Below are 21,128 nucleotides of genomic sequence, written 5' to 3'. Positions count from 1 at the left end.
TTTTCCAGAAGACAGTTTGTTTGGTTCTTTGTATTATGCTTCTCTAAATTGCTTGAATTCGTCAACAATATTAGAATACACCATACTATTCCCTATAATAGACACACAAGGTGGAATCATACTGTTATAATAAACATATATTCTAAGAGACCTAAATAAAAGTGGCTTACAATTAGTTTGAATCCTCATCATCACAAGATAAACATAAAGATTCCTCCTTACACTCAACAATGACAAGTGAATTATATAAATACTATATTGAATTAATATTAAGCAAAATTTTCATCCCCTGGCTTTGGTTGGTAGAAGAACTAAATGTTGCAATTGCATCCATTTCTTCTTTCAGAAGGATAGAATCAATGAAGACATCAAGACTCTCTCCTAGTATCACATCTTCTATGTTCTGATAAGTGATAAAATGCAATGCAGATGATACAAACTGATCCAATTTTTTGTTAAATGTGGGATGTAAGTATACAATCAAAAGGGGTCATAAAAAATAATCTCATTCAAGCCCAAATGATTGAGCTCTGATGTGTATTATTTGTGTGTGGTCAAAGTCTTGATTCAACAAAGTAATACATGATAGCTTTTCAATAAATCATTTTAATTCAAAGTCATTACTACAAAATCATGAGAATAGACATAAGTGAGAAATGTAGTAAATATATCATATACAGAGTTCCAATGGAAAGTAGATGCACCAAAACCATGAATAAGAACAAAAGGAGGTCCATCTCCTTGCACATCATAGTGAATGTTATGATCCTTCCACTTCCAATAATTGTACCCTTAAGCTATGTATGCTAATCTTTCAAGTCCTTTCTCTTAAAAAGGAAAAGGCCATGCAATATTAAAGCAATGCAAAATTTGAATCCATTGCATGACTGCTTGACAAGTTAGCTAATGCCTTACCAATTCCCTTTAATGGACCATGTGTACTTTCTTACCGGGAATCCTGCAATCACAAGGAAGGCTATTGCAGAAAATGAGATTTATGCCATCTTCCTTGTCCTCAAATTCTCATCGGTTATAGAAAATGATATTTACTATATAATTAATAATGAATTAAATACCAAAGACAATAACACAAAATAGAGAGAAATGTAAGCAACCTTCATGTATGAATGCACTTAAATCGACAGTAGGTTATCTTCTACCATTAGCCATAAAAATGATCTTTTGTTACCTCTTAGGTTCTTGAGTAGTTGTTCAATAGTTTGAGCAGTGTCTTAGCTCCAAGCAATCATTCAATTGGAGAGCATTATGGTTGACAAAAGTTGACAAAACATGCTAAGAAATTAACTCAAACTATATTAAACCAGAAAATAATTTTAATAATGATACATCAAATAAATCTAGAAGCTATTTTTTTCGAGTATAAAAAACAACAAATTACTATACATATGTAGTTTAAAAAGGCAAGGTACATTGAGAACCAAAATACATAGTTCTTACCTTCAAGTCAGAATTCCAGTAGCCTCTATTTCATGTACTGGGACGGTGGTGGGCTTGTGTTGGTCTTTTAAGCACCTGCAAAACAGTTCAACATCAAAGGAGTTACAATATATGAGCATCCATAAGCAATAACTATTTATGGCTAAAAATCCTATAAAAATGTTTCAAAGTATGTCGATCCTTATGGATAAGGGAGTCGACCCGTATGTGGATCATTCATGATAACTACAAAGAAATAGTGAAACTGTAACAACAAATACTCTTGAGATATCAGAGTGAGCATTAAAGTACAATAATTCAGCAGCATGACAATATTTAAACACAAAAGGAACTATGAATAGAAATCATAGGTTTTTTAAGGATTATCCTCAGTATTTTGTTTGTTCTTTTCAGTTTAAACTCAGAATAAAAATTATCAAGTAAACATTCATGATCCTTAAATATGGCTTCATGCTTGAGTATTATTTGTTTCACAGGCTCCTGGTTTCTTCTGAATCAAAGGTTAATAGTTAAGATGTGAGTTTTGATTCAAAAACACTGTAAATCTTAGGGTCAATCTACAGAAGCAAATGAAGTGTTGTTTGATTTGGAAGATGAAAGGTGGATGTAATATAAAAATAGAAGAAATATAAAACCTGCAACCAGAAATTCCTAAGTGGGTCGTTGTAGATCGAAGCCGAGAGATGGTATCGGAGGTGTCAGTTGGAGAAGGTGACTTTACGAATCCGATTTGGTGAACCTGGGAAGATGAACGGTGAACCGGATCTACACGGTGGTGGAGATACGGCGATAGCGGTAGCGGCGATTTAGGGTTTTGAAAGAGAGAGAGAGGGGAAAGGGTTAACGATAAAGAAGGAGAAAGAGAGTTTAGGGGTTCAGAAATGTTTTGGGTAATAAATTGTTCTAGAATTTGAATTTTAAATTGGGCCAATAAAAAATGAACAGGTGTAACATTCACGTGCAAAAAGTAGATGGAAAGTACAAAGATTTTGGGTAAGTGGCCAATGAAATGCTTTCGTTGGGCCAGTTGTATTTTTCAATTTGTTAAATACCGATTTAGCCTTTTCTAAGGGGTGGTTTTTTTGGGCAGAAGGGTAAAATAGTCTCTTTGGTCAATTTATTAGTATTGGGTAGATAGTAGATATAAGAAAATACATAGTTGTTTAAAACCCCATTTTACCCTCTTATTTATTTTGGGTTGACAAGTGGCACACTTCACCATCCTTTCTTCTACTTTTCCACCTTCTCACATCCTCTTGCCTATAGTTTCTACTTCCTCTTGCATATGTCTCATCCGTCTCTCATCTATAATATAAGAAAATACATAGTTGTTTAAAACCCCATTTTGCCCTCTTATTCATTTTGGGTTGACAAGTGGCACACTTCACCATCCTTTCTTCTACTTTTCCACCTTCTCACATCCCCTTGCCTATAGTTTCTACTTCCTCTTGCATATGTCTCATCCGTCTCTCACTTTTCTTCTTTCTATCTGCTTCCTTACTTCAGTCATCTTCTTGGCAGAAGTTCTTGAATAGCTCTCTCCTTCTTCCTTCTCCATATTCTTCTTCCTCCTTCATCTTCTTCTTCTTCCTTCTCCATCTCCTTATTCATTTTTATTATTGAGTTTCAGATAGGTTTCATTTTGATTTTGATTTGGTGTTTGGTGTTTCAAGTTTGGTGGTGTTGACTCACGCGAAAGGGATAAGCTTCGCTGACGGTGCGGTTATCTGAACAGGTTTGATTTGGTGTTTTGGTGTTTGTTGTTTTAGGTTTAGTGGTGTTGATTTGGTGTTTGTTGTTTTCAGATTTAGGTGTAACAGATCTGATTCTTTATCTTTGATTATATCTTTGACTCTCTACTCAGGTCTACGAAATTATGGCGGTGGCTATGGCGTTTCCGGCGGTAGGCGGTTTGACAGTGATAAACTATAGTAGCGGCAACACGTTTTTTGACGGCGGGTGGTGGTTGGATTCGAAATGATTTTTGTGTGACTTTTTGGTCAGATCTGTCATGAGGTTTGAAGGCTTACTTTCCCCCAATTTGTGTCTGCAGCGCTGGTACCGGCATGGAAAACTTGCAATTTTTCTGTGAGAAGTTTTAATCTTATGTATTCAACTTACTAATCTCTAACTTTTGTTATGACAAAATTTGTTTACAAAATAGCATCTTATGTATTCAACTTACTAACCTGTAGTTTTTCCTTCTTGAAATTTTAGATTGATTCCAGTAAGTCGACAGTCAAGTTAAAAATTCACTATGAAGATTTGGTTCATGATGTATTCGAAATTGATTCAGGTCAGATTGAGGTTCCGAGCTACAACATCAAGAGATAGTTGGTCAGTAGTGGTTCATTTTTTGAACGAGATTGCTCTAATGAAATTTCGTTTAGTTTGAAGCTTAAACATGGCGGTTGAACGAGACTAATAAAAGAACAGCATGGACTGGAGAATAACATAGGTATCTGAAATATTTTACTTCAATTTAGGTTTTGATTGTGTATTATTGTCTACGTTTTGCAACTCACGCGCGTTACGTGTTCGACAAAATGTTTCAACTGGTTTCTTTCCTCTTTTCGTTTATGTTGTGGTATGCATTGTTATGTCAATTGGACTATTTGTACAAGACTGGTTTTTTATATGTCAAATGGACTTAACACAAACTTTGCAGGTTTTGGAAATCGACGCATGCAGGTTATGGAAATCTGGAAATCGACTGGATCCTATCACAACTCATTGAACTGATGTAGCTTCATTGAACAGGTATGTGCAGTAACTGTTCATTTATTTCGTCGCAGATGGAGTGAAGCCGGTCTATCGGATGAGCTGACTTGAGTTTTGACATCCATTATTATTTTAACATCCATTATTATTGAATGAATTATATAAAACCCGAGAAGGTATTCAGTAAGTGCTAACTTGAGTTTAAATTTTGCAGCCTGCTACTCTGGAATTTGCGAGTTCGCTACGAGCTTATGGAAGTTGTATCTTGATGACAGTCTTCACTAGAGTTTGATGTATCTTGATGACAGTCTTCAATGGCTAATTGTGATTAGTTTCTAAACATTCAATTTGTATTTCAGACCCGTGGAATACTAAAGTTGTTGCATTCTTTCTAAAGTTGTGACAGTGAAGAAAGTCCATTGATACGTGTAACAAAGTATGCTTGATGGCCTTAGAATTCTTAAAGAAAGGCTAAATGTAAGTTGACAGTTGTGCTCTTTCCATATGCAGGTTTGTCTTCTGTGTCCTTATTATATGCAGGTTTGATCAAAATATTGATTATTAACGGGATATGAAGTAACTCAATTAATATATTTTTTAAGGTACACGGGGACATGTAGTTATTGATCAAACTAATATTTGTACACGGTAATATGAAATTATTGATCAAAATATTGATTATTAACGGGACATATAATTACTGGTCAAAATATTTTTTTACGGATACCAGACATTTTTCTATACATTCAATTATTTTTTGTTCACAGGTACTAGACATTTTTCTATTAAAAAATAAACATCTAAAACAAATGCGCGTCCCGTACCAGAACCCGTGCGAACGCTTGGGTTTGTTACTAGTTTATCTCTATAATAATCCGGTGTCACTCGTCCGTCTGCCCCTTTTTTTAATATGCAAACGGATAAAAATATAAATAGTATTTTTATATGTTAATTTTTTATTTTAATATTAATTATTTATAAAATAATTAAAAAAACAGAATGAAAAAAAATAAAAATTATCCTATAACAACTGGTAAAAGGAAGTTGAAGTTAAAAACAAAAACTAAAAAGGATATAATTAGAATAAAAATAGGCTACACCAAAATCATGTTTTGTCTTTATATATTGTTATAGATTATAGATAATATATATCTATAATAATATAAAAAAATTAATGGCTCTAGATAAAACGTTTATCTGTTTTCTTATTCTAGAGCATTTGTCTAATTCATAGTTATTTTTTGTTTAAATTTCAACTTTGTTAACTATATGTCTTATTGATTCAGTCTTGATCGTACCTGATCAGATGGATCTTCAAGGCCTGCAAGGATCTGGATCTTCTGTGAACTGGGGGATGTACCTGCAAGGTACTCCGATGCCAAAGTGAGAAGAGAGAGCAATCAGAGTGCAAGTACAAGGTAGAGAAAGAATGAATGAAGTTACATGACCCTCTAGTGACAGAGGGTATTTATAACCCCCAGCGCTGGGCCAAGATCTCACTATTAGACTGGGTGCCCAGTCCCAATTCGGAGACTGCCAAGGTTCTACGTGGATAGTGGAGACCAGCATGTGGTCTCCATCCTGGGTCAACCACTCCGAAGTCCAAGGGGAGACACAGTCTTTTAGGGAGCGCATGGACTCCGCTCAATCTGGAGGGTTAAGAGCGGGAAAACCCTACGAGGAGGAGGGTCCTCGGCGTAAGGAGCGGGCAGAGACACTAGGACCGGTGTTGGTACTCGAGACGACCGACCGAGAGTCACGGGCGTGAGCGTGTGACGGGCACCTCAGCGGTATGCCGGGGAGCATTGCTTTCATGGGCTGATAACGATTTGGGCCTTAGGCTGTTTGGGCCAAGCGTCGGCCCAATCCAGAACAAGTCCTAATCAATTATTCTCTCAATTTTCTCTTTTCTAACTCTTTCAATCCTAATTTTCAATTGAAATAATGTTTTCAGATTGATATTTAACTATTGGTCAAATCACAAAATTTGGGTGCATTTCTCTATAAAAAAAATTGAGTGCATTTCTTAAAGTACTTCGCCTGAATGTCGCTTAAGGCGGTGATTTAGGGTTGATCCTTCTCCTATGATATAAGGTTCAGTTTGACTGTGAATCCGCGGAAGATGCATCAATTAGACATATGTTTGTCGCTCTTTCAAGTGTTCGCTTCTCGATCGGTTTTTAAGGGTTTGTTCTCTTGCGCATATGAGTGTTAGGATGGTAGGATCGATATATGCCCAACTAAATCGGTTCCTCCATTAGACATGCCCTATGCGGTGTGATCTTGTATGCCTGACCATCACAGGGTGAATTAAACTATCGGGACCTCTGTCACCACCAAAGTGATCTTGTATGCCTGACCATCACGGGGTGAATTGAACTGTCGGGACCTCAGTCACCGCCAAAGTCACAGTTTCAATGATGTCATATCAAAGGTTTCATTGATTCTTTCGTGGCATAAGGATCCCCGATTTCGTTCATCGTTTCACTTACGCAAATCAACGGGGTTTGACTGCATAAGCTTTTCTGCGCACAACGATTCTGTTATGGACCAGCCCAATTATCAAAATTGGCCCAATCCACTCATAAGCATAAAAACGGCCAATAAGCACTGGCCCAAAAATGAGGGACCTGGCATACCCATACTCCGGTTGAATTATTCGAGCACGTTTGAAGGACGATCTCCCCATACCTAGGGATCATCCGAGCATGATAACTCTCCCGTCTCCGCCAACGGCTAGTTCAGGCTGCCCGGATCCATTCAGACTTGTTCAAACTATCACCTATATTTTGGACCCTGGAAACGCGCCCAGCCCAAAATATAGTTTGACCAAGTCACACACTAAAGAGAATAATATAAATAGCCCTCTACATCTATAGGGCAAGGTAATTCAAACTTTATCCAAACCTCATACTTTCTATTGTACCTTTATTCTCTTTCTTATTTTGGCATCAGAGCATCTTATAAGTACAACCTTTTTTTCCTCAACCATCACCTAAAATCACACCGTTGCTATTGGCCATCTGTTTTGACTCTACAAGAATAGATTCCTTTTCGCATCAAACCCACAACATATTTCCACTCATTTGCACTTAGATATCCCACAAAATGTATAAATGTATGACCTTCCAATCGGATAAGTGGTATATATTTGTCTTCTTGTTATTATGATTCTTTTTTTTATAATTACTATTTTATATTTCTTTATTAAGATATGAAATTGAACTAGATTTGTAAAACTTTTTATTTTTTTACCTAAAAATACAAACTTTAATCAATTTTTAAATTATTTTGTTACTGGTCGACTTTTAGCTCATTTTAACATTTATATCTTAGTATAACAAGTATTCAGAGGTTTTTAGAATAAGAATTTAACAATTTCAATTTATAAAAAATAAAAATACTTAATTATACAAAATTCATTTGATAATGTTGTCAGCAAGTCTAAGTTTTATTTGCATGACCATGAAATTGGTTAAGAATTACTCAACATAAAAAAATCTTCAATCTTGTTAAAGCTTATTATTTTTGTCCACATACACTTACATAATTACATTTGGTCCAATATAGACATAAACACATTAAAAAAATATAAAAGTACTTAAAATTAAAAATAAAAGAATAATATAAATTAAAAACAATTTATATTGAGAAATTTAATACATGAGTACTGACAGTTTTCTCATACTTTCCTTGCCCATTTTTGTGTACTTGATTTGTTGATTTCCATTATTTCTAACAACATGAGACTAACCACCACTAACACTTGAATTGCAACATTGTTTCAATTTAAGGAAGCTATGCAAAAGGAACAAAATGATCCTACCAAATTCTCATCAATAAGAATATTGTAATTTACAAGGGGCATGTTGGGTCTACCATTTTTCTTGGTTCTCTTTCATCTACCATTGTTTATATTTATTTACTCAGATATCAGTTCCCCAATCCAATCCAGTCATATGGACCTGCCCTCGTTCGCAAATGCTCGTCGGTTGCCTCTTCTCTCTACCCTCTACCGGGTCTAGTCGTCGATGTCTTTGACAGCATCCTGCATTACAATGACATGAAGTGTTGATGAGTTACTAGAAAGTCTGATTGATGATAGAGAGAATAATGCAACAGATATGTCCCGATATCGATGCTCTACGAGAGTAAAGTTTGATGTTTGTTTGGAATCCCATATTAAATATCACAAAAAATAACTACATGTTATTTAATTAGAGGAAATGGATAACGTAATACGTTTGCAAGTTTCGTGACATATGTAGCAGCTAATGCGGTGACGAATAGTCCAAGCCCAAGGGTGAGTAGCTGATTGTTTCCTCCAAGTGAACTAAGTTCAGATTCATCTTGCTGAAAGGTAGAAGGAGCAGTAACATTAGAGAGGCAATCAATGATGTTAGTTGAGTAATTAGGTGTGTTGACATACGATAAAAAAAAAAAGTATATTAGTATAAAAAAAATCAATGTTTCATTGCTAATCTAAAATGACAAATATTCCAAATATGACACTTAATATGAGACAATGGAGGGAGTAATTTTGATCGACATCAATCGAGCCTTGCTGAATTGTATAAGAAACAATAACAACGATGGCTGCCCCCACTAGAATAAGCCTTGTCCTTAAGGCTGAGCTCAAGAAATTGACTACGAATGACAGCATCATCCTTCCATGTTATATTTTTAACTGAGATGCCTTTCCATTTCTGTACCGTAGTTCCATCCTTTGTAATGCTTCTCTGCCCCAACATTGAGTCAAGCTCAGCAACAAATTCAGGTTGAACTTCCAGTTCCCAGAGGCAACTCACCCTGCACTTGGTTTACATCCCTATTTGTCTGTTGTTTTGAACAATTGACATGAGATATCTAAACCGTGTGACTTGTGATATGATAAGATCTCCAACTTTCACCTTTTAAGGTAGGGCTGTTTCTTATTTTGCTATACTTATAATCTGCTTGCTATGTCTTACTTCTGCTCAAATGGAAGCCGTGTGCTTCTAAAGCTTGTCCCCAAATCTCTAACCTCCCATTTATTTCGATAAAATGACAGGGCTTAAAGTCGACCCAGGTGCTGTCCTACAGTAATCGGAAAACCTTCACGTCCCCTCATACATATTCTATACATCCTGAATATAGGCAATCTTTCTATTTAAGGGATCTCCGTAAACATTCTCTGGCTCGCTACCATATGCCTTTTCCATATCAATGAAAATCATGTGCAACTATTGTATATCCTTCAGATATCACTCCACCACTCGTCCTCACAATTCACAAGTAAATTGTTTCCACGGTCAACCTTCTAGACATAACCAAATTTATGGTCGATAATTTGAGTTTTTCTTCAGTGTCTCTGCTCAATAAACATTTTCTATAACTTCATCGTATGACTCACTCATAAGTTTAATCTCCTATAATTGGTATAATATATATATCCCTTGTTTTTATAAATCAGAATTGAAATGTTTCACCTCCACTTGTATGATATTTTCTTTAAACTAAAAATCTTGATAAAAAAAGTGTGTGGGTCAACTAATGTCTCTACCTCCTAGGTTCTTCCACATACCAACAGGTATATTGTATGAGTATGAGTGCATGACCCATCAGCCATGCTATTAACCATCACTCTCAAATCTTCTTTCATCTCATGTTCTTGAAATCTACTATAAAAGGTATAATTTTGATCCTCGCGAAAAAATTTCATATCTGTCATTAAATTAATTTGTGAAACTAACAATCCTACCATTTCTCTTTAATATCATACTCCATAACCAAAATTTTATCATCCTCTTCCTTCGTACATTAACTTAGGCCAACTCCGAGTTTCTCTTCTTTCTTTCTCTGCCTCTAGCAAGCCTATAAAGAACATCTCATTGTAATGTTTAGGGGTGTGCAAAAAAACTGGTTATCCATAACCAAATTGATATCCAAACTATTCCACTTTTTAAAACCCAATCCAAATAATAAAATATAAAATCGGGTATCCATTTTGTTATCCAAATATAAACCGGTAACCATAATAATAATGTGGTTTAGTTATTGGATACCCAAATTTCATTATATATTAAATTTATATGCTTGTTTTTTTTCATGATTCACCCTATGTTATATACATATATGAAAGTCAAATTTCTCTAATAACATATTAATGAATTCTAAATTTAAAATATAACTCATATACAAATATAAATGTTGAAAATAAATGTTATATATGTATTTTTATAAAAAAAAAAAACAGAGTAACCAAAAACTGTGAAGAAGCCATTGCAGTGACAGCTTTTGACCCCCTAATTAGGTAACAATCCAATGATTTCTGGGATACCATGAATACAAGGCCATATGTAAACATTACAAATTTAAAGAAACTCACTATCAAAAACCATTATGTATTCATCTTTGATTTATAAAACACTAGTAAAAATTCTTCAATGCAAGCACTCATCATTCTTTCAGAAGGGCTTTTTTTTTAAGTATTTAAATGACTATTTTTTAATATCCTTAGTAAAAGCAATTGTCTATTTGATATAGCACACAAATTATCAAATATTTGCTGCCTAAAAGTATATCAGATAGATAAATATAATTTATATATGAGATGCTTAAAAATACTGTAGCAAATACAAGCATAGAAAAAATATACCTAAATTTTTAAAAAATTGATTTTTTACAGAAAATAAAAAACTGGTTTTGAGGAAAACCAGTTTTAAACTGATTTTTTATTAAAAACTGGTTTTTATGAGAAACCGGTTTAGAACTGAACCGATCCACATGTAAACCGGTTTTAAAAAAATTAACCAATTTTAAAGAAATAGTTTTAAGATCCAAACCAAACCATATATATGGTTCAATTTGGTTTGGTTATTGATCCATGCACACCCCTAGTAATGTTCTACCGGCAGCATTCACTTTCATTCATATAAAAGGCCAAAGTTTTAAAAGAAACGGTAATGACAACATGTCTTCAGCATCATCGTCTTTTCCTTTATCGCCATCTCATACTTCAATCACAAAACGCACATAGAAAGGATGTAAAGAAGAGGGAAAAGTACATGAAGCTAATGGAGGGCCAAAAATTCTAATAATGATTGAATAACCAATATGTCAACCATAGAAAAAAGTTTGGGGCAAAAGGAACTACAAACTCACAATTATTGCTCTTCCAAAAGCACCTGCACTAACATAAGCCCATGTTCCTGGAAGCATCCCCAACCAACTGCATGATAATTATGTTTTAAATCAGAAATTTACAAGAATTGTACATTTTTAAACAAAGTTGAAAATAAACCAATGATGTCAAATAGTGGCTATAACAACGCTATTGTGTAGCGGAATTTGAACAAGTCACTATTGTTCCACAGATACACTATTTAATACAAAGTATTGTCAAGTAGTAGCTATTATAGCTCTATAGCTCTGTAATGTAACTAACGGAGTTTGAACAATCCACTATTTCTCGCGATCTGCATTATCAATTCCAATTAGATCTACTACTTAACATCAATATTCTCAGTTTCATTCTTAACTTCATTTTATTATAGTCATAATTTGCTGCAACTAATTAATGATGTTTCATAACGACAAAAACTCTACTATGAATCAAGATGAAGTTGTAGATATTGCACATCAAAATTTAGAGTCTACTTATGCTTAAGAGGTTAACATGTAAATTCTACTTCTGGCATGAATTACCCAAGAATTCCAGGCAACATATAAATTCCGTAACTTATTTTGAAATATAAAACGCTCATTCTAAAATTGAATTGCTTCGAGTTTCGAAAAGACCATGGAATTCAACATGAAATTAGCATTGATCAGTAATAAGCGTCATACCTTCCCAATACATACGGAAGAAACTTAACAGATGTCAATCCATATAAATAATTCCCCAAAGAAAATGGCAGCAACGGGCTCAAACGAAGCAGGGTCACAACCTTGAAGCCATTTTCTCCGATTGCTTTGTCAATAGCAAGAAACTTCTTGTTTCCTTCCACTAGTTTTAGAATACGCTCACGAGCAAAATATCTTGCAATTAGAAAAGCAATACTAGCCGCCACCTACAATACCTTAAAATATTAGATTCAGCCATACACACACATTTAGTATATATTAGCAGACAACAATTTTTTTTCTACTTTACTTTATTCATAATTTTAAATAGAATATGAAGAAATTGACTCACTGTTCCACTTATAGAGACTATGATAGTGCCAGTAACAGATCCAAAAAGAAGTCCAGCTGACATGGTTAAGGGAATGGCAGGAATTGCAAGGATCTGGGACAACATTAAATAAAGTAGTGTTAGATTGAAACATTACAAATCTATAGCAGGGAAAAAGGTGTTTGCTTGAGAGAGAAGAGAGAGTAAGAAAATGTGAATATGGAGACAAAATGGTAAGTATATGTTCTGTCCTTCAAATGCTACCTTAGTTGCGGGAAGATATATCACATAGTAGATATACTATGAGCGATGCAGTATTGAAAATAAGGAAAAGTGATAGATGCCCTATACCTCCAATCCAGCATAAACAGCTACAAATAATGCATATCCAGCTGAACCATAACCTGCTCATCAAAAGAACGGATAGAGAGATTAAGATGACACGTCGATAAACAACTTGATTAAGCACTTATCATTAAAAAGTCACATATGAGTTGTCTCTACAATCGGAGAGATAATAAGAAAAAACTTTGCATAAGCCTAAAACACACACCCGCTACCTCTAAGAGCTTATGAAAATAAGCTAAGTTTGCAAATGTATCATAATTCATTTCAATAAGCTCTTCTAAACTCTTTGAAAAGAGTGTTTTCATAATAGCTTATGCCATAAGATGCATATGACTACAACGTACACAAACTATTTCTATGAGCTTATGAAAATAAACTAAATGTTTGTTAACATCGACTCATTATTTCAATCCCCGCAATAGACTTGTAAGTAATATCAGATTGTGAATACCCTTGAATAAGGCTGCATTTATATATAAACACTAATGTTATCCTATAAATAACTAACTAAGCTAATTATCTTAACAGGCCCTAAGTTTGCTTGCATAAGTGCTTATATGATAACATAAACTGAAATAAACACTTCCAATTTCCAAATGTAACCTAAGTATAAATAAAGCGACATTAACCTAACAATTTAACATATTCCGATAAGAAAAAAAAGAGAACCTTCAATGAAGCCAGAGAACTGAGTCAAGAAAGAGTTGATAGGTTCTCTGTAAAAATAACCAACAGAAGCAAAACCCCCAACAAAACCAACAAGCAAAACACCGGCCAAAATTGTCCCCTTCAAAGCAGTGCCACCATCATCCTCCTCCTCCTCATCCTTCTCCCGTTTATCAGATTCTCTTCTTCGATTCTTCTCGCCACCATTCCTATCATCTTCCCCTTTGGAGTTAAACAATCGCTTTAACCGAGACGGAGTAGTGTTACTGATCTTCGTAGATTGTTTTTTGGTTTGTTTGAGAGAACAATGCGGTGTTAGAAATATAGAAGAAGAAATTGGAAAAGCGAATAAGCGATTATTGAACGTGGAATTGGAATTGCTGATGTGAAGAGAAGAACAAGAAGAAGAAGAAGACGATAGACATGGCGATGGTAATGAGAGAGTGCGCATGATAATAATAATAATGAATTAATCAAACTAATTCTCAATTATAGAAGTGAGAATCAGTTACAAGAAGAAGAAGAAGAAGAAGAACGGGAATGATAATCGATTATTCATGAAAGAGCTTATTTGTTTTTCTTCTATCTATCTTAACTTTCATTCTTGCAGGACTGTGATGTGTGTATCTATCGTGTGTCTATCAGATTCATTTTTATTATTTAATATTTTGTGGTTATAATTTACCATCATATATTTATGTTATCCCGCTACAAATCAATTTCGATTATTTTATACCGGTATATTCCGTTCTAACAAAACAAAAATGAATTTATCATTTAATTCAAACATACACAAAATGTTTCTATTTTTTAACGATAAATTATTAAGTGATTATTTGATTAAAAAAAAATCACTTTGATGGAGCTTAAATTTTAATTTGAATTTTTTCTGATTAAAAATACGACGACGAGTATGGTAATTAAGAATGGGGTGTAACCCTAAAACCTAGATCTGCCCTAGAAAAAAAGTGACAGTGGGCGGACAAAGTCTGCTGACACTGCACCTTTTCAGCTTAAAAATACAAAAATTTATGTTAATGTTCGCGTCTGCAAAAAATCAAGGTGGGGCAGAACGGACACATTAGAGGGTGTGGGCCTAAACGCTTGATCCACTTCGCACTAAAGTGCGAGAAAACGGGCATGCTTAACGGATCGGACCCATTTTGCCACCCCTAGTTAAATCGTAGTTAAATAAAGCCTCTATTTGTTTTGGATCGAGTAAATTGCACCCAACCTATATAGCTATAGCCAACCTATATAGGACCTTTAAAATTTGAGACGACTCTGGACAGGGATACTCAAACTCAACCCGAACTCATTTGGAACAGTTTGAATTTTTAATTTTCATCCTATCAGAGGTTGGGGAAGAGAACGAGAAATGTTCGCAGATTCAAATTTTGATATGGTGAGACAAAAATCGTCATCAATCCATCACGTTATCATTAGGGGTGTTCAAATCTATACCAAACCGAAACCGCAAAAAATTGCATTTGGTTCAGATTTGATTTGGTCATCTTTTAACAAAACTGTACGGTTTGGTTTGGTTTGCGGTTTGTATTTTGTAAATTTGACCAAACCAAATCAAACCGCATTATGTTACAACCTAACTTATATTTAACTCACATTCAACTCAAACTTAAACCTATTATACCTTAGCCTTATGATTACAAACAATTTTCTCATCCTTATACATATGATTTTAGTCCCGATCTTCTCAAATCTCTAATAGTATTATCGCGCCTTCTTTGCCACATACATCTTCCCTCTTCTTCTCTAATCTCTGCTTACTTATATTCTTTCTTTTTCACCTTTTCATTTATATGCAAATGTTCTCTATTTCAGTTTCGTTTTTATCGCACATCTTCTTCTCTAATCTCTCAACTCTTTTGTTTTTTCTTTTTCATCTTCACTAATCTCTTGTCTCTTCTAATTTTTTTTCATTATACTAATTTTTATATTGTTTTGTGCTATTATTTGATGTTTATTATTTCACTTTTGTCTAATTTAATTTTTACATATTAAATAAAAAGTTGTTGTCAAAATATGACGAGTTTTGTTGTTATTTGATAGTTTATGAATGTCTAAATACAAAGTTATGTTGTCATCTATACGTGTTTGTATGACTCAATAAAATATTTGTAAAAAATCGAACCAACCGAAGTAAACCGCATTGGTTTGATTTAGTTTGGTTCGATTTTTTTCTAAAAGCCAACCGAACCAAACCAAACCGCACGATTTTTTCTCTTGCGGTTCGAATTATTTTTTTCGTCAAAATTGCTCAAACTGCACCGCGAATACCCCTAATTATCATGACTAATTTGGATCATTGACCTCTAATTTTTTTAAACATTTAACTGAGTAGTTTCAAACAAGTTAAGTTACCTTTCACACTCATTGTAAATATTTTTATTATAAATATTAATTGTCATATTAATAAAAATGTATGAATTTAATCGACATACATTAACATCAATTTTTTATGTCATTCAACTAATTTTAACTAGATTGAGATTTGCATTTTTATTGAATTTTAACTAGATTAAGATCTGCTTTTTTATTGAATTTTAACTATTTTTTAAAAGATGAATAATATAATTAATACATTTATATTATAATAATTTATTATGAATTTCTTTTGACAAATATAGTCAATATTTTATTTGAATAATAATATGAATTAATTATAAATAAAAAGAAAAATATGTTGGTAAATTGAAAGTGATAAAAAATATTTATTTTTTTATATTTAAATAATTATAAAAGATATCATCAATACTTTATTTTTTATTGAATTTAATTAAAATGCACTGGAGTAAGAATTTTACAATGTAAGTTAATCATAGACTAGAAAAAATTTAAATTTTATTTTATTCACCTCTATAAAGTAATGCAAATAGATAATGGTGATTAATCTCTTTTTTATTTTAATTTTCCTAGTTTTTTGTACTTGTATTTAGATATTTAATTTTAAATTGTTTAGATAGGTATATAACTTGATTCAATATTTTTATATTATATTTGTTAATTTTAAAAAAAAATTGTTAAACTAAAAAAAATAGATTTTATTTTATAAAACTATAGTAAAAAAAATTGTATTGAATTTGCATAAAAATTTTAATGACGTGCAAATAGTTGACACATAAATTAGAATATAATTTTGTGAAAAAAAATTAGAATATAGTTATTGTAATTTTATAATTGTTAGGTCATTAAATTATGGGTTAACATGACGAAGCATTTTTATATTGTGGAGTTTTTTTGAATGAGAGAGACACGCCACATATTCACTCAAAACTTTAAGGTGATATCAACAATGTTTTTCTCAACCCTTCCAACTCACACTTGTTTTTCTCAACACTCCCTCTCAAGTGTGAGTCTATCAACAATGTTATCTCTCAAACAGAAACTCTTTCATACACATACATTTGTACCGCCGTTGACATTTTCAACATGACACCTCTTACCCACCACCATATGAGGAGTACTTTCGATATAAGTGAGTCAGTCCTTCACTCAAACTAATGACACATGATATGAAATGTTAGAACTTAGAACCATAAAGTTGATGAAAATTGAGTAATTGAGTGTGGAGAGAGAGATGATGAAAGAATCAGAGGGAGTATAATTGAAGGTGAGAATGCATATTAACATTGGTTGAGATATCCCTTGAAAATTTATACAAATTACAATTGATTGGGATACAAGAAATAACAAACAGAAAATAATGTATAACATTGCCTACCTGTAATCTGGTTAGCGTTTTCTGGTAACCAGTTACAACTATTTCTAAAACTAATTTTCAACACAGTGGTAACCAGTTACAAAAAGGAAGGAACTGATTACAGCTGTTTCAAAAGTCAACAATACATTACAACAGAATCCGGTTACCAAAATGTAGTAACTGTTTACAATACTTGAATTGTTGATTTTTCACAACACACCACCTTAATTCAAGTGCTCAAAGTCTCCCATATCCATGTTTTTCTTCAATTTCTTGAACAATTCAATTGTGACTCCTTTGGTAAGCAAATCGGCCATTTGGTCTTCACTTCTACAATATTCGAATCTCAATATTCCTTCATTAACAAATTCTCTCAAGTAGTGAAACCTCGTCACAATATACTTGCTCCTCCCAAAAGTCAGGCCCAACACGAAAGAGTGACGAATGTTATAACACGCATGAATGCAAGCGTTGCATATATACACATAGCTATAAAGACATATGTATTGTATCCTGAGATCTCCTTATCATAAGATAAATATATACATGAAATTAATTTTACATATATGGCTGATGCATTGAGACCCTGATTTTACGAGCTTTCCATCTATGAATTACAATTCACAACATAAAAATGAGCCTTATATAAATTGGAAGACCAAAAAAGGATCCCAATTTTATAATTCTAATTTAAAAAAATTCTAAAATTTAAATAGAATCGGATATAGGTGGCTCTATACTACTTATTGGTTTTGTTTATAATCGTATGATTTCTATCGATATAGAAGTCAAGAACATAACTTTAAACTAATCCCTATGAGTAAAATATGCCATCGACTCACTTCCCTTAAACTTATACCAGAACTCAATCAGAGAATGAAAGCGAAAGCGTAAGTGAGTTTGTCATTGAAATCGTTGAAGGTTTGCAGATATGTAATTTTCCGATTTGTAGAGTTTCTTAAGGTTCCTTTAATCTCTTCTGATGGGGATGAAGAGGGAATCTTGATAAATCGTATGTTTCGATTACTCCACAAATGAAGATCATAACTCATATAAATAATTTTATGATTATTTTTCAATTTTCAATATTCTAATTTGGTCTCTCATCAAATTAGATATTGACTTATGATATCCACACAATAACTTTATGATATCCACACAATAACTTTATCTTTCATAACATTTATGCTTTTAACCACAAACTTATTACTATTTGACCACTATAATTTTGACTAATTAAATAATAACTCTAACGCATATAATATTCCATATTTGTGGCCCAAAATTCTAACATAGAATACAAGATAAACAAGACTAGTAAAAAAATACAAGATAAACAAGAATAAGTTAAAGTTAATCTTCTTCAAAAGAGAGAGGTTATTAATTAGCCTTTCAGATAAATAATTTCTTTATCATTTTATCAATAATAAAAGTATAAGAGTCTGTTAGATAGAAATGAACTCGATTTTACATTAACATTTAATAAAAGTTTATCAAATAGTCACATAAGCTCGTTTTAAACTTGTTCGGGAAATTAGAAATAATAGCAAAATGCCAAACTCTCATTGAACATCAATATAAAACTAGTTTATATTGAAAACATATAATTCTTTTTCTTAACAAATATATTCAAAATAAATATAAGGTTGGTTCAATGGATATCTAGCAGGGGAGTCAAATCTTAATCCCATCCAAACTTCTTAATCAAACACCAGTTCTTACTGCAATTCAATAGTTTTAGAGAACAAATTAATAGCACTGTATAATTTTGATGACAAAATTAATACTCCACTCTAAGCAAATTCCTAGAACCTTGAAAACAATCCCAAAATCCTTTCTTCTCTCAAACTTTAAACAATATATATCTCTATATCTCTATCCCACCTACCACAGTGTAAACAACTTAACATAAAATCACAGGAACATAATGCACATAACAGAAGATGCATAACAGTTAAATAAAATTTGTAACAACACATACAAGATGTCAATTTCTAAACCAACATAAGTTTACAGGAATGAGCTCAAACCAAAAGAATTCCGTTTTCTTTAACAGTATCAAGGATGATTCCTAGTCTACCTTCAATCCTTTCGTTCTTTCTCGGTTCGTACGCAACAGCATATATATCAGCTTCCTTTGATCGCTCTGCAATAAGCTTTCCAATTATTCTACAAGCTTCGGGATCTATCAAGGATGGGAGAGAGTTTCGAAGATCCTTGGCGTTTGTGGTGGCGGCACATATCACTTTGCTTGTTCCCCGGTGAGTCACTTTTGCGTGAACGAATCTTTTTGAGAAGAAAATATCTAATAAAAACGGTCTCATGTACATATCAGTTCTCTGCTTCCATGATTTCCTGTTGGGTCTCTTTTCAGCTTCACCTCGAGATCTTCGGGTCCAAGCAGCTCGAATGAACGAACCCTACAGATGTTAAAGTGAATTACTTTTCTTCACTCAAGTAATCAATCATAAGAGAAATAAGCAATATTCAGAATTTGAAATGTTCTCTACACAGGTAGGTCGGATAAACTTTCCGATAGGTGCGCATAGAAAAAGAAAGAATTGAAATAATCAAGAACATTCTAACTAAAAACTTCCCGCATAAGATAAAATCAACAACCTCTGCATCTCAGTCTTGCAAAAACTTGTCTTCTTCAAAAAACTATAAACTTATAAGGTTTTTGCACATATAAACTAAGACAGTTATGGGATTACGAATGTAGCAATTAAATAAAATTAAACCAAGAAAAATTAGAGTATTTGTATCGGATTTTATTATTAGAGACGTGTATCAGATGTATAAACCTATCTGTTCTAGGCCGCTCACAAGGTCTAAGGTAGAAGGCCCAGAGGCAAAGCGGAACATGTGTTCCTCCGTTCTCATCTAATGCAAGTAATTGAGGCATCACCCACCATCCAGATCAATCGAACGGCTGTCCGCACTACAAGCCGCACTCTTTTTCGCAAATGGTTTTAACAACTCTCACTATATAAGAGAGAAAGTACGCCATTGTAAGATATTCAAATCCTCACTCATCCTTATATTACTCATTATTCTCTCACTGACTAGAATGTTGGAGTGCTAACTTTGAAGGTCGTCTCACGTTTAGAACACTACCATTCCATATATTAGTGTTACCACAAAAAAAAATTACCCTACATAGAGTGTCGCAACACACTCTTTTTCAAACAGTTTTGCTTCTTCTATCTGTAGAAACTCAATTTAACCGTTTCTAAAGTTCTAAGATTAATTTAACAGTGAAAATTGACTGAATCTTGTAACAATTTGAAACTATCAGATACATAATCTCCGGGGGAAAAACTGAATTGGAGAAGCGGAAGAAGGAACTTACGTTGAAATTGGTAGGGTTTACGGGAGAGAGAGTAGTGGTTGAGATTGGTAAAGAGGGAAATGAGCGTGAAAACGAAAGCGATGATGAAGACGAAGATGGTTTTAGTTGGATTTGGTGGAGCTTAGGTTGAGAATGAGAACACGGCGAAGATGACGGTGGTGCCCAACCAACACAACTCGTTATCATTTCCTTAGCCGCTTCTTCTCCGGTTACAAATTACTCGATTTTTCCTCTTTCTCTTTTTTCTGATGATAAACTTTTTAAAAGCTCTTGAATTAGAGTTTTATAAGATAATTTTTTTTATCGGGATTTAGCCTGATTTGGGGTCAGTTCTGGCATCTAGATGATTTTTTATATTTTATAAAGAGGAGGGTTATATTGACTCCAAGAGTAAGTTATAATAACTTACTCCACATCTTGACAATAAGTTATAATAACTTACTCCACATCTTGACAATTAATTCTTTTGAATCTAATGGTTAAAAATAATAAGGAATAGTTTTCTCCTTTCACATTTAATAACTTATTATTTTTAACCATGATTGAAAAGAATTAATGGTCAAGATGTGGAGTAAGTTATTATAACTTACTCTTGGAGTCAATATAACCCTTCTTTTTTTATAAAATGTGAATTTCATAAGAGATAACTTTATTGATTTAAGGATTTTAAAATAGTGTAGGTTATTTAGTATGCACTATCACGGTAA

At 33.2% G+C, this 21,128-nt stretch overlaps 2 protein-coding genes and 2 long non-coding RNA genes across 5 annotated transcripts; 1 reads left to right on the top strand and 3 right to left on the bottom strand.

Moving 5' to 3' along the window:
• Nucleotides 1-643: 643 nt before the first annotated feature.
• LOC131633797 (uncharacterized) lies at nucleotides 644-2,323 on the bottom strand. The gene is made up of 3 exons (XR_009293399.1): nucleotides 2,094-2,323; nucleotides 1,459-1,533; nucleotides 644-1,293 (listed from the first exon to the last, which is right to left on the bottom strand). It is a non-coding gene; the product is annotated as an uncharacterized LOC131633797 (long non-coding RNA).
• Nucleotides 2,324-3,461: 1,138 nt separating this feature from the next.
• LOC131633792 (uncharacterized) lies at nucleotides 3,462-4,586 on the top strand. Of its 2 annotated transcripts, none has more exons than XR_009293397.1 (5): nucleotides 3,462-3,546; nucleotides 3,676-3,754; nucleotides 3,849-3,916; nucleotides 4,127-4,218; nucleotides 4,394-4,586. It is a non-coding gene; the product is annotated as an uncharacterized LOC131633792 (long non-coding RNA). The 2 variants fall into 2 exon arrangements; XR_009293398.1 differs by having other exon boundaries at nucleotides 3,464-3,566.
• A 3,220-nt stretch (nucleotides 4,587-7,806) lies between these two features.
• Nucleotides 7,807-13,965, bottom strand: LOC131633787 (uncharacterized). Its single transcript, XM_058904473.1, has 7 exons — nucleotides 13,352-13,965; nucleotides 12,686-12,738; nucleotides 12,356-12,448; nucleotides 12,007-12,230; nucleotides 11,323-11,389; nucleotides 8,422-8,532; nucleotides 7,807-8,227 (listed from the first exon to the last, which is right to left on the bottom strand). The coding sequence occupies exons 1-7, from the start codon at nucleotides 13,797-13,799 to the stop codon at nucleotides 8,201-8,203; spliced, it is 1,023 nt and encodes a 340-aa protein (XP_058760456.1). The 5' UTR covers nucleotides 13,800-13,965; the 3' UTR covers nucleotides 7,807-8,200.
• Nucleotides 13,966-18,997: 5,032 nt separating this feature from the next.
• On the bottom strand, nucleotides 18,998-20,683 carry LOC131633785 (uncharacterized). The gene is made up of 2 exons (XM_058904471.1): nucleotides 20,422-20,683; nucleotides 18,998-19,489 (listed from the first exon to the last, which is right to left on the bottom strand). The coding sequence occupies exons 1-2, from the start codon at nucleotides 20,605-20,607 to the stop codon at nucleotides 19,094-19,096; spliced, it is 582 nt and encodes a 193-aa protein (XP_058760454.1). The 5' UTR covers nucleotides 20,608-20,683; the 3' UTR covers nucleotides 18,998-19,093.
• Nucleotides 20,684-21,128: the final 445 nt, after the last annotated feature.

Source organism: Vicia villosa, unplaced genomic scaffold (genome assembly GCF_029867415.1).
Source record: "Vicia villosa cultivar HV-30 ecotype Madison, WI unplaced genomic scaffold, Vvil1.0 ctg.001177F_1_1, whole genome shotgun sequence".
In the NCBI taxonomy this organism is placed as follows: domain Eukaryota; kingdom Viridiplantae; phylum Streptophyta; class Magnoliopsida; order Fabales; family Fabaceae; genus Vicia; species Vicia villosa.
This window is presented reverse-complemented; position numbering and strand designations above follow the sequence as displayed.

Bases quoted from the DNA above. Each gene is read 5' to 3' on its own strand.
- LOC131633787 (XM_058904473.1), bottom strand. From the start codon at position 13,799: ATGCGCACTCTCTCATTACCATCGCCATGTCTATCGTCTTCTTCTTCT. The intron at 12,739-13,351 runs GTTCTCTTTTTT...TTTGATGAGCAG, and splicing joins GTTCTCTGGCTTCATTGAAG to GTTATGGTTCAGCTGGATAT. The intron at 12,449-12,685 runs GTATAGGGCATC...ATGTTGTCCCAG, and splicing joins CTGTTTATGCTGGATTGGAG to ATCCTTGCAATTCCTGCCAT.
- LOC131633785 (XM_058904471.1), bottom strand. From the start codon at position 20,607: ATGATAACGAGTTGTGTTGGTTGGGCACCACCGTCATCTTCGCCGTGT. The intron at 19,490-20,421 runs GTAAGTTCCTTC...TAACATCTGTAG, and splicing joins TAAACCCTACCAATTTCAAC to GGTTCGTTCATTCGAGCTGC.